General features: G+C 44.1%; 1 protein-coding gene across 1 annotated transcript in view; it reads right to left on the bottom strand.

The window, feature by feature from the left end:
* ASB17 (ankyrin repeat and SOCS box containing 17) overlaps positions 1 to 14146 on the bottom strand; it is a 378360-nt gene extending 364214 nt beyond the window's left edge. Inside the window, exon 1 of the mRNA XM_069635331.1 lies at positions 13744 to 14146. Coding sequence (XP_069491432.1) covers positions 13744 to 14075 — 332 coding nt within the window. The 5' untranslated portion in view covers positions 14076 to 14146. The remainder of the gene's footprint in view (positions 1 to 13743) is intronic.
* Between the last annotated feature and the right edge of the window lie 385 nt (positions 14147 to 14531).

Below are 14531 nucleotides of genomic sequence, written 5' to 3'. Positions count from 1 at the left end.
TGTAATGTTCTGTATTGCTTTGCTGATCTCACTCAACATTGCACCACTCTACAGAACTGGGCCTTGAGTCCCCATCACTACTCAAAGGTGAAGCGAGGCAGCTACAGTAATTCTTCTTTTGGCAGTGATGGTTTGGTATGACTGTGCATGCGCCACGAGTCAGGATTGCAGCTTCTCACGGGTTCCTACAACCAAAAGAACAGGCATTGGGATGCGGTAGCAAAGAAGCACTGGCCATTTCACTCTCCCTCGATAATGCCCCCGAGTTGTACTGCCTGCCTCTCTGAACACTGGGTAGTCATAAAGCCAGTGCTAAGTCGTGGTCCGTCACTCATCTGAGCTTTCTTGAGGTACACATAGAACCACACTGATGACAGAGAGGGAATCAAAGAGAGACAAAGGCGGTTCATTTGAAGGCGAAAAAAGTGGGTATATTATGGTAGGCGATAAAACGTGAAACATAAAATGAAAGGTAATGCGGGGGTGTAGGGCATGCAGGACAAAAAGGAAAAACTGGAGGGAAGCAGAGAATATGGGTTAGGGCTTGGTGGGACCACTCCCAGCCCCATGTTTAAACCTGGGAGAAAACAGCCATTTGGTTAAAAAGTAACTGGAAAAAAAGAACATTTGGTTTTAATTCTTGAAAGAATTACATTAGTTTGTGTAAACTATATGCGTCTTAAATCTGTAATTCTGTGTTAGGCAGAAACCTGTGCAGTTCCCTTAGGGACCCCTGCAAAAAGTTTAAGACCACAGGAGTTAGCAGTAAACCCAATTTGTAGCAGTCTGCACCACCCAGAATTACCTGGTAGCTGTGGCTGAGCAGTCAGACTTCTCTCAAGAAGAGTTAGGCAGTATACAGAGCATATACAATAGGGCAGGTAAATACAGTAGAACAAGCAAACACTGACCAGAGCTTTGGTGTAAAAGATATATAATTATTTATTTCAAAAGACATCTATAAAAACACACTGGCACTAATATCAAGCAAGTTCAAAAACACAGTCACTCAAGTATATACACTCCCTTAAGAGAATATTAGACAAGTCTTAAGTAAAGCACTACTTATTTTCAGACAGCGGGAGCGCTTAACGCAGATGGCACTCTAATAATTCGGTTAAAAAGGGAGAGGAAGGCAGAGCATAAATTGAAACAGATCCCAACACTTTCAAAAGAACACAGCAAGAGAGGAAGGCAGAATAAAACCGTGAAGTTGGAGTTCCAGAAAGCAGGCTCCACTTTAGAGGATCAGAACGAAATGTGTCCAAGGTCACGCAGTTGAAAAGTGTACAAGAGTCTCGAAAAGGTTCAGAAAGGAGTTGGACCAAAAGAAAGGGACCAGTTAGATGGTCAAGAGACCAGCCCAGTCTAGAAGGTTAAGGATTTACTGTCACCTTGTAGCAATCTATAGAAAGGGACGCCAGGCGGACACAGTACCTTGAAATGGTGAGAACACTCCAGAGGGGGCAGTTGTTCCTGGCAGCGGTTGCGAGTCGGTGCTTTGTCTGGCAGAAGAGAAGATCTCGTCGGGGAGGAAAGCAGGAGGTTGTGGTGCTGCCAGGGAAGAAACCAGCCGCGGAGTTTCTCGATTCAAAGGAGCGGTCCTTTTATTCGCGGTTCAGTGGTAAGTGGCTATCAGGTTGCCGGAGTGCTTGGCACGGGCAATTCGACCACTAGGCGTCCTGGTAGGCGAAAAGGAAAGCGAACTCTGGTTGTCCCCACCAGCTGAAGGGGAAGAGACTCTCCAGAAAGAAGATCTCCTCTGTCGTCGGGAAGTGGTGAGACGGTTCAGCAGGGCTCCACCGGTGGTGTCGTCGTTGCAGGTCGGCTCAGCTTCTCCCTCTTCGGATTTTCAGGTCCTGTGGTGACTTCTGAAGTTCCAGTCCCAAAAGCCCTGCTTTTTTGCAAGAAACCCCCATTCATTCAGCCTAGCTGTCAATCAAGCATGCTAAGTGGTGAGCCGGCCAGCTCACCACTTGGGCCAATCACACAAGAGTGCGACTTGAGTTGCCAAGGCAACTCAGTCCAGGGTGCCTAAACCCCCTCCCACACCCCCTGTGGTACCCAGACAGAGTGGCACCACTTTTGGAGGCTTCTGTGGAGAAGCCCGCCAAAAAGTGGAACAAAGGGCTCGACTTGGGTTGGAGTCACAGAAGAGAACACAAACGCCATTTTAGAATCGAGTTCTGGCAAAAAATACCAACCAGTGAATTAATATTAAATAAATAACCCGGCGGTATGTTCGAGGCTATAGGAATTAAATAATTAAAGTTGGTAGCCTCGAACAATGGGAAAATCCCATAGAGATATATTCGCGGTCGAATATAAAAAGTAGTATCCACTGCCACCAGCCAAAACTCGATCAGGGGGGACGGAGACGTGCCCCCTCGAATAACAGACCCCGGGGCAATCGAATTTCCCCAACCAGTATGTCCGCAATATGATGGATTGTACTGGTTTCTGTTCATAATTTGGGACTAGTAAAAGCCAATGGTAACTTTACATGCCGTGGGAGACAGTAGTCAGTCCCAGGGTATGGAGTCTATGGTGGGGTGTCACTATGACACCCCTGTGTCACTGCACTGAGGGTGCTGTGTAACACACATAGTAAAAACACATGAGATCCTATGGAGTAAACGACCCCAAAGCCCATAAAACACATTAACAGTCAAAGGAACTCCTCAAATCATGTCCAAGACTGTGAGGAAAAGAGTCTCACTCTTGGCAGGAGAAAAAAACAAACTCCAGAAATCCAGCAAAGCTACTGGGGTACTCACTAGGTTAGGAAATTCGGCCTAAATAGAGAATTCGCCCTAACTCTTAAATCTGTAATTCTGCAACAAAAGAAGACTAGCAGTAATGCCTGAAAATAAGTATGCAACATTGTGCGAAACCTTATCACTTGTGGTATTAAGCATGAGAGAATCGAGAGCTTACAGCCGGCAGGCTTCTGGTACTGTATTCTCTGCCTTCAGAAGGAGGCGCATGGGCATGGCCTTACCTCAGTATCAGCGCCAAGCTGCAGCTCCTGCCTTGCCAATACTCCTTGGTTTTCTTCAACAACAGCTCCACCAAGTCAGGGTTCCCCTTCCGTGCGATAATCCAATAAAGAATAGTGTTGGCGCAAATTGCAGTCAACTCGTGATTAACATGCTTCCCAAATAGATATTGTGTTCTCTTAACAAATGTGATGTAATCCCTGTACCTCCTGCTCCTTGCCCATTCCTTGCAAATCCTGGTAGCCCCACCACTCCATGGGAGCAATGGGTGGACACATTCCAAGTGTACTTGAGGGCAATTGGAGGAGCAAAATTCAATGATGACCTAAAAGATGCCACTCTGTTAACCTGCAAAGTGGCTGAAGCACTCAAGATTTTGCACACCCTACCTGATCAAAACAATAGTGATGTGGGGTCAGGAGATTCCACTAGCGCTAGTAGCAACAGACATTATGAAATTGTCCTTCATAAACTTTCCAAACATTTTGGGAACAAAACAAATGTGGTACTTGAGAGATATAAATTCTTCTCCCGAAAACAAAATAAGGGAGAACCAGTAGATACCTACATCGCAGTTTTAATTGGACTAATGGCTACATGCAGGTTCACAGGCGTTCCAGAAGAATATCTAAGATATCAATTAGTGCTTCACACTGCTGACTCCTACATTCAGCAAAGATTATGGCAGGCTAAAGACCCCACACTGGACCAAGCAGTGAGATCGCCAGGACAATGGAATTAGGAGAGAGATGCATGAGGGCAGTACTAAACAAACAAGATGTGACAGAAATCAAGAGTGCAAATGGAAAAAGATGATGATGGAGAAGATGCCATAGTAGCATTGATAAGGAAGATGTCCACGGTTACTGCCAAAATGAGACCTTCTGAGAACCCTAGGAGAGAAAGAGATACATTTAAATGAATGCAAGGGAGATGCTACAAATGAGGTCGTGGCAGACACCCAAATGGTGATAGAGAATGGGAAGAACAAGCAGCCCTCTAAATAAACATAGACTAAGGACAGACGATTCTGATACTATGTGTGTCCATTGATGATTATAATACCAATGAAGGTCTAGAAAAGAGGTTTCCTTTAGTATTTAATGAAAAAATTGGGATGCTCAAAGTTTTCAAACATAGGATCGTTTCTGAAGAAACATGCCATGCCCATCGCATGCAGGGTGAGAAACATTCTGTTGGAAACAAGAGATGCTCTACAGAAGGAGTTGACAAAACTGTGTGAACAAAAGATTATAGAGCCCATCAAGTGTTCTGAGTGGTTATCCCTGATTGTAATCGTTCACGAGCCAGATAATTCCATAAGAATGTGTGTCGACTTTGAGATCTTAATGCCAACATTTGGATTGATAGGCATCCTCTACCAAATATACAGGAGATGATTGTGATGCTGGAAATGCATCGGAGGGACAGGGCCTCCGTATCCTTGTCCTTTACTGCTTTTTATCGTGTGTTCTGTCGTGTTTTCTGCGCAGGAGTTCATGTGGGACTCCTGGCGGTGCAGCTCTCTTTCTTTTGGTTTGGTGAACGGACCCATGGGATACCCTTATGGCACCCATGGGTGGGGATACAACCCTATGCCCCTAGTGTATGTTTTTGGGCACCTGTGGGTGGCCCGCAGGGCAGGGTATGGGCTGGTGGCAGCTCCATGCTGAATTTGACAGGTGCGCGGAGTATCCTCCATTTTGGGATACCCCGGCCCTGCCATTGGGATCAGTTGATTCCTGATGGAAAACAAGAAGGCCCCAGTGGCCTCTTGCTTTCTATTACCCATTACCTTGTTTTCCCAAAGTCCTGGGAAGCCCTGACTCTGTCCCTTCCTCCTGACTGGCTGTTGGGTGGAAATGCCATATATGGTGTTGTTGTGAAGGCCCGGCCAGACTAGCTGGAGCCTTCCCGGTGATGTATGTTGTGGGTACCACCTGTGGGTGGGACCTGGGTGAATAGAGTGTGTGACAAATATGCATTCTGTGGTGTGGGTGTCTAGTATCTGGTGGTTGACACAATGACTGAGACAACCCTGCCCGAAACCGGTATGAATGCAGCTTGGAGTGTTGAATGGCTCGGTACTTGTCCCAATACACATAACTTGTTGTGAGTGTCTGGAGAGAAGTGAATAGCCTGAATACCTCATGTGCCTGATTGGCTGCCTGCCTGAATGAATGCCTGTAGTCGTGATTGGATGCTTGAGTGTGACCCAGCGGAATGAATGGGAGAGCAACAGTATATCTGGGGACCTCTCACTGCTAGGAATCGTGTTCAGAAGCTGAAGTCCACTACGACGAGTAACTGGAGTAACTGACGCTTGACCTTGAAACCCTGCTGGACGAGAAGAATTACTGTTGCTCTCCTTCGCAATCTGAAAGCTGCTGTGTTTCCAAGAACTGACCCAGAGAGGACCAGGTAAGGCGCCCTCTTCCCGAGCTACGAGGGACCATTGTGCCCCGCTGATCTTTGCCAAAGCTCCCTGGTAGACAGACGTTCGACAGGCTGCCAACCCGATACGGGGACTGCTGTGGAACTCCAAGGAGAAGCACTCGGACTGTTGTCCGCCACTGTCGACGACCGCCGTCGCCGACCGGAGCCGCCGTGCTCCCGTTTTCCTAAGAACTTCCATTGATCATCGGACGCTCTCATCTGCATCGTCACCCGCTTGTCTCCCGCTGGAGAAGGCCCGACCGTCGACGCGCCGAGGAGCATCCACCGGTGGGTTTCCCGTCACCTAAGGACCACAGAGACGCCAACGACTCGATGCCCTTGCTGGATCACAGTTCTTCTTCATCTCTTTGTGGACCAGAACTATCGTCACCGAGGTGCCCCGCACGGCTCTTCCTTGCAGGACGCCAACGCTCTGTCGTCGACGAGCACCGCTAGGAACGAAGCTGCCACTTCCCTGCCGTAGTTCACCCTGTTCACCGTCGGACGTTCGACGACCCGTGACTCCTGCCTTAAAGGGAGGGCACTCAAGAAGGGCCGCCGATTCCCCGACACCGAACGCCAAGTTCCCCGACACCTCTCGACGATCCGTGGCTCCCGCCTGAAAGGGAGGCACTCAAGAAGGATCGGTCGACGCCTCGTCGGAGAACTCTACTCCACCAGGTACATTGGGGGGTAAAACCTTAATAGGAAGAAGTAAGACTATCCAACATTATATGGACTGGGCTTGTGCTATATATCTTTATTTACAGGTTGCCCAGGTGGGGGGATCTCCACACAGAACTGTGCCTAGTGGTAGGGGCCAGTATTCTGCCTACTGTTTCAACCATCTTGCGTTCCTTCCTATCTCTATTGCTGGTTTCCTCGTTATTAATCTGTGTGACATTTTAACCGTACAGTTGATGCACTTTAATGAGATTTGATAACATTGGTGGTACCACTTTAGAATTGTATATATTTATCATTATTGACTTCCAAGTAAAAAGTGCGTTATTGTGATCGTGTACATACCTTTGAATATTAATTATATAAAGACTGTGTTTTCAGTAATACATTGTGTGGACATTCCTTTGTGGGGGTTCTGAGAAGCTAGGCCTTGATTGCTCGTCCATTGTTACCGTAATAGAGAATCTTGGCTGGGGTCTTCTGTGCCTCTCCTCTACCATATAGAGAGCGGAAGTACAGACACCCTCTACCAGTCTTTACAATGATGACAACCATGAAGCCTACCAAATATTTTACTACACTCGACCTGTCATCAGCAGAAACATCAAGTGGTTCTGGATGAAAGCTCAAGACATTTAACTACATTTGTCACTCCCTCGGGTGCTTTCAGTTATAGGTGCATGCCTTTCGGCCTAGCATGTGCCTCTGCAGTTTTCCGGAGACTAACGCAACAACTATTCGGGGGCCTTGACGGTGTACACTACTTCCAGGACCATATTCTGATTGCAACCATGACCGAAGAAGAACATAATGCCAAACTGTTAGGAGTTCAGCAGGTCATACAAGAAAAAGGTCTCACACTTAAGATTGACAAATGTAAGATCAAATTGAGAGAGGTGACATATTTGGGACATATACATTCTGAAGGGATCAGTCCAAAGAGGCATTTGGTGGAAACAATATCAAACATGCCTGCTCCTTCAAATAAAGACCAATTACGCAGTTTCACGGGGCTAGCAGAGCACTATTCAAAATGTGTGCCACATTTTACAGAGATAACACAGCATATGAGAGAGCTCATGAAAAAGTCAACATAGTTTGTGTGGTCTGAAGAGTGCCAAGATGAATTAGAAAACATCAAGAAGAGCATAAACAGTGCACCAACACTAAGCACATTCAACAGTACAGCCCTTAATATAATATCAATTGAATTCAATCATATTGGTTTGGGTGGAGTGTTGGAACAAGTCCAGGAGAATGGTATAGTGCCAATTGCTTTTGCTTCGCATGATCTGAAGGCAGCATAACTAAACTACTCAACCATAGAAAAGGAAGCCCTCAGAGTGAAATGGATTCTGAAAAATGTTAGAGGTCTAATATGGGGCCTCCCAATAACCCTCAAGACTGATCACAAGCCGTTGATCCACGTCTTAAATTCTAAGAATCCAAATTTAGTGTGCCCTAGGTTTCACAACTGGATTCTTGACATAATGCAATTTAATGTGAAGATTGTGTACATGTCTGGTAAAACGAATGTCATGGCAGATTGTTTCTCTAGATTGCTTTGGGATAATGGAGAACAGAATTAAGATTGTGTTGATGAGAAGGATATGGAATGCATTATTTCACATATTGAACCAGGAATAACGAAAGAAGAGTTGGCCCGAGCATCTACATAGGATCTGGAGCAAAGTTTATTGCGGCAAGCGGTAAAGGAAGGATAGGAAAAGGTTGATAATTCTCTGAAAGAACACGCAGAAATTAGGAACGAGATTTGAGAAGATGCAGTGTGTGTTTTCAGGGGTGATCGTATAATCTCACCTGTTACATTAAAGAAAGAAATCATGGATTTGGCACACAAAGGCCATCTTGGTAGAAATCGTACGAAAAGAGTGAGAGAATGTTATTGGTGGGCAGGGATGTGGTACGAAATTGAGGAGTTGGTAAAGAATTGCCAGGCATATGCGGTAGCTGACAAGAGCAAGAAGGTGATTGTTACACCATTACAACCTGTCGAAGTTCAAAACATGGTGTGGAAGAAACTGGCCACAGACATTACAGGGCCTTTCGAGACATTGGATGCCCAAAACATATATATAGTTGTGTTGTTGGATTACACATCGAAGAGGTTGAATGGGGAATAATGGCAGACACAATTACAAAAGGAAAGATTGTGACATTTTTGGAAGATATATTCAGTAGGGAAGGAGATCCCCAAGAAATAATATCCAACAATGGGGCCCAATTCATGTCAGAGGAGATGCACGCGTTTTTAAAAGATAGAGCCATTAAACACAAAGTTATTTCCCTTTACCATCCCATGGCCAATGCATTAGTGGATCGTATGAATGGGTTTGTAAAGAATATAATACAACTAGCTGTGGGCAATTAGCTACCATAGAGAGATACACTCAAGGAAGCATTAAGTGCCTATAGAGTGACTCCTCATTCCACAACAGAAGAGCCGTTTATCATGATGAGACGGAGGGTAGCGTTTAACAGGTTGTGGCCACCATGGTTACCATCAAAGAACTGTAGAAGAATAGACATTGAAGATATTATAAGGAGAGTGTAGGAGAAACAAAACAAGTACAACGAGTATTGTGACCATACCAAGCATGTAGGCAAAAGTGAGTTTAAGGAAGGAGATTGGGTGTATGTAAATGAACCTAGGAACATTTTAAAAGGCTTGTCCAGATTCAGGGAGGTACAGAGAGTGGTGAAAGCATTGGAGAAGTCATTGATTCTGGAAGATGGTAAAAGATGGTCATGTGATGCTGTTGTGTTTTCCGGTGAACTGAACAGACCAAGTGAGCTTCCACATGATTTTGAAATTCAAGGGCGGATTCACAACCAAGGACTATCCACGTATACCGCAATGGAGAGGAGTGGTGGTGATTCAATCCCTGCCGAAAGGATGCTGCTGAGGAACAGGAGAGTTGCTCCAAATTTCAAAAGTGACTATGTTTATCACAAATTGTATCCTTTTTACCTTTATGGTTTATTCCTGTTTGTTTCACTTGTTATTTTCCCTTTTCTTTTATAACAGAGAACATTGTTCTTTCACTGAAAATCCATTCACTGGATCAGTCATAAAGAGATTACACAGTGCTTGGCTTGTGTACAAGTTCCCAGGTGTTCACTGACATCACTGTTGCCAGAATTTCCTGTAATTAGGATGGCATATAATAAAACATGGTGTTTTATATGGCACCACATATAAAAATGTCCAGTTTCAGAGTGTTTGCCAATAGACATTACCAATTACCATCCTCACTACGCATGTTTTTGGTACTCAATTTTCGACTTCAAAGGATGAAAGCAGGAGTCGGCCAGAGGGACATGAACACTTCCAAGGGGAGATGCGCTCCTTGTTTACAGAGCTGTGCGCTTCCACCTCGTGTCAAACAGTTGATCTCATGAAGGCGAGCCACTGTCTTCACTGTAGAAGATAAAGGGCCTACTGCTAGATGGCAGCACCCAAGATTCTAGACACTGGAAGGCACTGTGCCACACTCAGGACACCGTAGAGACAGCATCTAAGAGGCCACCAGCAAGAATGTGCCTCTCTGGCAGCTCATCAGTGGCCAATCAGGGAAACAGCCAAGTTCAAGAGCCGGGATCATTTAACCATGGGGCCTGCAGAGCACACAGTCTTTGCCTGCTAGAGATCTGCAATAGGGCTGAGTGAATCCGAGGTTCATATAGTGTCACAGCATGCCCAGCATGTCTCAAGAGGTCACAATAAGTCAAAATGTACAGATTAAGATCATGTTATAACTGAGAGAAAAAAGGATTGAAATGGTGCAGAATTAGTCAGGTCTGAAACCTTTGAACAGTTGTGTTTTCAAGTCCTTCCTAAACCTTTAATAATTTGCAAACCTAGAGGAGCACAGTTCAACAATCAAGCTCCACTCAAACAGTTTTCCCAACATGAAGCTACCATAAACAGGTACACCATGCAAAACTAGCTGATGCGAATACGATTTTTGCCTTAACAAACTAACACTCTTGGAGCTTTCCAGCTTTATATAAAATGATGACGTTATACCATCAAGGCCACAACCCACCCATGCATAATCAAAGCATCACCGAAACCTAAGACTCCCTGGCTAACTCCTCAAAGCTCACTATGCCCTCGACCAAGCAACAGCGGACACAGCGCTCTCCCATATTAAAATCTTTTTAATATAACCTTTATATTAAAATCATTTTTATATCGAGTTTACATTCACTTTATATCAAAACACAAAAACACACTTTATAGATGTTCATATAAATATGATATAAATTTGATATTGATCTGATATCTTTTTGATATAATTTTTATATTAAATTGATATAAGAAATCGTATCAAAAGGGGCGTGGCTAAAGACACAAAGGGGGCATGCCCACCTGTCAAAACGTACTTGATGGGGAAAGGGAGCCCCATTAACTACTGATACCTTTAGAAGAACAGATCAGAACGCAGCAATTAAAGCTGAAAACATGGCTGATGGGGACGCACCCTTAACTACAGGGGAAACATCTGCACTACAAAGTGTCCTTGACAGTATGCAAGAGTGATTTTCCACCATCAACACTAAATTGGATGACATTACAGCCAATATCAATTCCCTTAAATCATGAGAATTACAGAAGCATAGATCAGGGTAAGTGTAATGGAGGATGATGCCACTATCATTCGGCTGTACGTCTTAGTCTAAATTTCAATGACCAAAATAATCATAATCAACTTCAAGCACTGCAGGATATAGCATTCGCTTCTAACAATTCTGATAACATTGAACAATTTTTTTTAACAAAATATGGGGTCCGTCAACACAACAGACATGTTATGGCAGGCATTTAAAGTATTAGAGGGTTGCCATATCTACTAAATGTACAGTTCTGAAGACAGTTAGAAAAGATATTATTAAATGTGAGGAAGGGCTGTACACACTCAAACTTGAATACTTGATAAACACTAGTGAAGCAGGCTTAGCTAATTAAAATTGCACTGGATACAATTTGCCTGACTGCTGACAGAGAACTAAAATGTATTGACAGGGAGAACCCTCACATGATTATTACTACAGGACACGGGGTAATTGCATTCCCTACATAAAGGACAATGAGGGGCATATAGCATACACAAGCATGACAAAAAACACTGTTTATAAAAAAGAAAAATAGTTGTATAAACAATGTGATACATACACCATGAACGAAATACATGGATTTCTAAATTAGCTTCTCATAATCCAACTATCAGAGCATACTCGATGATAACTTGACTCGCCAACCACATTAGTAGAAGTGATGCAAGTCATAGATAACCTGCCTTGTGGTAGGTCCCCTGGCTCGGATGTGTTAAATGCTGAGTTTTATAAACTACATAACCTCATTCGTAGGGTCTTATCACGAGTTGGCCGGTATCCCACTTGGGATACTGCCCAGCTTTATTTGTGTTAGCACCCACCCGTTTGGCAGTATTACCTCCAGTTCACGGGCTGGGCGCTAACCATTACTCCCCAGTCCCCACTGGGTCAATTGGACCCAATGGGGAATTTTTGGCGCATTTACCAATGGCGGTAATACTGCCAGTAGTAATTGCGCTGAAAATGGCCATTTCACACCAGACTCGTAATTGGGCAGACCCTTAAATGCAGTGGTAACAGAGTTACCGCTGCATTTAAGGGCTACCACCCATCTCGTGATAAGTCCCTTAGTCTGTACTTGCTCAAAGTACGGGAAGAAGCTATTGAAAAGCAATTGCTCCCATCGTCAACGGGAGAGGCCATTATCACATTGTTATTACAATTTAGCAAACCCATTGATGACTGTGGGGATTAAAGTCCCCTATCCTTGATCAATTTTGATGTTAAAAAAATTGCACAAATTCTGTCTAGTAAGTCAATGCTGCTTATGAGGTATATCATCCACCCTGACCAATCTGGGTTCATACCTGCCCGCTCTACATCATTGAATCTTCGTAGAATGTTTAATATCATGTCACAAGCTGACAGAAATACACATTAGATGCTCAAAAAGCACTTGATTCAGCATCTTGGCATTTTTTTTTATTGTTTATTGTGTACTGTTTAATTGTGGTTTTGTACCACATTTCATCTCATTTGATAAGCTAATACGCTCATCTAAGTCACCTATAAGCTGAAACTATTGCATTAGAGTACAGATGGGGAGAAATGACATATGATGAGGGACACAATGTTTGAAGGTGTTTAGTTAGTTGGCCACCCATTGACTGCCCATGGCTATGATAATCCCTGTGGCCATTCCAACCCAGTTCCTGCCCCTTCCTGCCCAAAACAACTCCTCATGGAAACTCTTTCACTTAGCTTTAATCAAGCCTTACCATCAAACTTTGCACTTGAAGTACCTGCCAGTGTTTATTTTTTTCAAAGCCATCTTCTGAGTTAATGATTTAATAGGAGCTGCACACACGCTACTGGTGTAATACAAATTTGTAAACCCGGTCTGCCTTCAACCACTCGATTTGTTAAATGTTTGTCCTTCCCTCAAGTCCTGATAAAAACAAGCAATGGCAAAGACAACAGTTTTGGCTTGTGTACAATTATCATGCATTTGCCAGGCACTGCTATTTAATGCCCAGACTTGCACCATTGATGACCAACAACCATCAATAGCCAGTTAATGCCACCATGGAAGTGCCTAGCAAGTGCCTTTCCCATGCCTATGCAAAAGCCCAAACTGCTGGCATTAGCAATGCTTGTTTTTATGTAATGTTCTGTATTGCTTTGTGATACTGTGATCTCACTCACCATTGCACCACTCTACAGAACTGGGCCTTGAGTCCAGCCATCGCTACCCAAAGGTGAACCGAGGCAGCTATAGTAATTCTTCTTTTGACTTCTTTTGGCAGTGAGGGGTTGGTATGACTGTGCATGCGCCACAAGTCAGGATCGTAGCTTCTCACGGTTTCCTACAACCAAAAGAACAGGCATTGGGATGTTGTAGCAAAGAAGCGCTGGACATTTCACTCTCCCTCAATAATGCCTCAGAGTTGTATGGCCTGCCTGTCTGAACACTGGGTCGTCATAAAATCAGTCCTAAGTCATGGTTCGTCACTCATCTGAGCTTTCTTTAAGAACACATAGAACCACAAAGGTGATGACAGAAAGGGAATCAAAGAGAGATAAAGGCGGTTCATTTTAAGGCAAAAGAAATGGGTATATTATGGTAGGCGATAAAGTGCGAAACATAAAATGAAAGGTAATACAGGGGTGTAGGGGCACGCAGGACAAAAATGAAAAACTAGAGGGAAGCAGAGAATACAGGGTAGAGCTTGGTGGGACCACTCCGAGCCCCCTGTTTAAACCTGGGAGAAAACAGCCTTTTGGTTAAAAAGTAATTGCAAAAAAGAACATTTGGTTTTAATTCTTTAAAGAATGACATTCGTTTTTGCAAACTGTATCCGTCTTAAATCTGTAATTCTGCCACAAAAGAAGACAAGCAGTAATGCCTGAAAATAAGTACACAACATTATTTGAAATCTTATCACTTGTGGCATTAAGCATGAAAGAATCGAGAGCTTACAGCAGGTGGGCTTCTGGCACTGGATTCCCTGCCCTCAGAAAGATGCGCGCGGCATAGCCTTACCCCAGTATCAGCGCCAAGCTGCAGCTCCTGTCTTGCCAATACTCCCTGGTCTTCTTCAACAGCAGCCCCACCAAGTCAGGGTTCCTCTTCCGTGTGAAAATCCAGTAAAGAATAGTGTTGGCGCAAATTTCAGTAAACTCGTGATTAACATGCTTCCAAAATAGATATTGTGGTCTCTTAACAAACGTGATGTAATCTGTGATCAGCGTTTCAAAGTCCTGTACCTCAATGTTCCTCAGTATCTTTGCAAGCGTTCGGTAGATCCTGGGCTCGTAGCAGTGGTACCCCCATTGGCCTGGAAATTGCAACAAGGGTCTCCCAATTCTGTCCATAAGACTGATGAATACATCCTTTTATAGCCAGGAAAGCTTACAAGTGAGCCTAAATAATTCAGACATAGCTGCTCAAAGTACAAATCGTAATACAGCCAAACAGGCCTGTGTGCAGCCACATGAGGTCACAATATAGCAATTGTTTGTCTGCCCCAAAAGCTGCCCATGAGGTCAGGTTAGCAGCTAATATCAAGGCGCTTTGCCTGAGTTTGTAATGGTGTCACAAAGTATTGCTACGATTGCTGGGAGTGACATGGGCCACTGGGCCATTCAAACTTTGCAGAGAATGTATTGCACTTAATAGAGTTGTAAAGATTAACGTCCTCTCCAATGCAGAATAGTGTTAAGTATAGTTCTGGGAATAACTTGGCAAAGTTTCATGGGCAACATAAGCTTTATTATAGAGAGCCCCCAGGTGGGTGCACTCTTCATAACGGCCAGCAATACACTTCTGAC

Source organism: Ambystoma mexicanum, chromosome 1q (genome assembly GCF_040938575.1).
Source record: "Ambystoma mexicanum isolate Mex_15411 chromosome 1q, UKY_AmexF1_1, whole genome shotgun sequence".
Taxonomy (NCBI): domain Eukaryota; kingdom Metazoa; phylum Chordata; class Amphibia; order Caudata; family Ambystomatidae; genus Ambystoma; species Ambystoma mexicanum.
The sequence above is the reverse complement of the archived record's forward strand: the minus strand, read 5'-3'. Positions and strand labels throughout refer to the sequence as shown.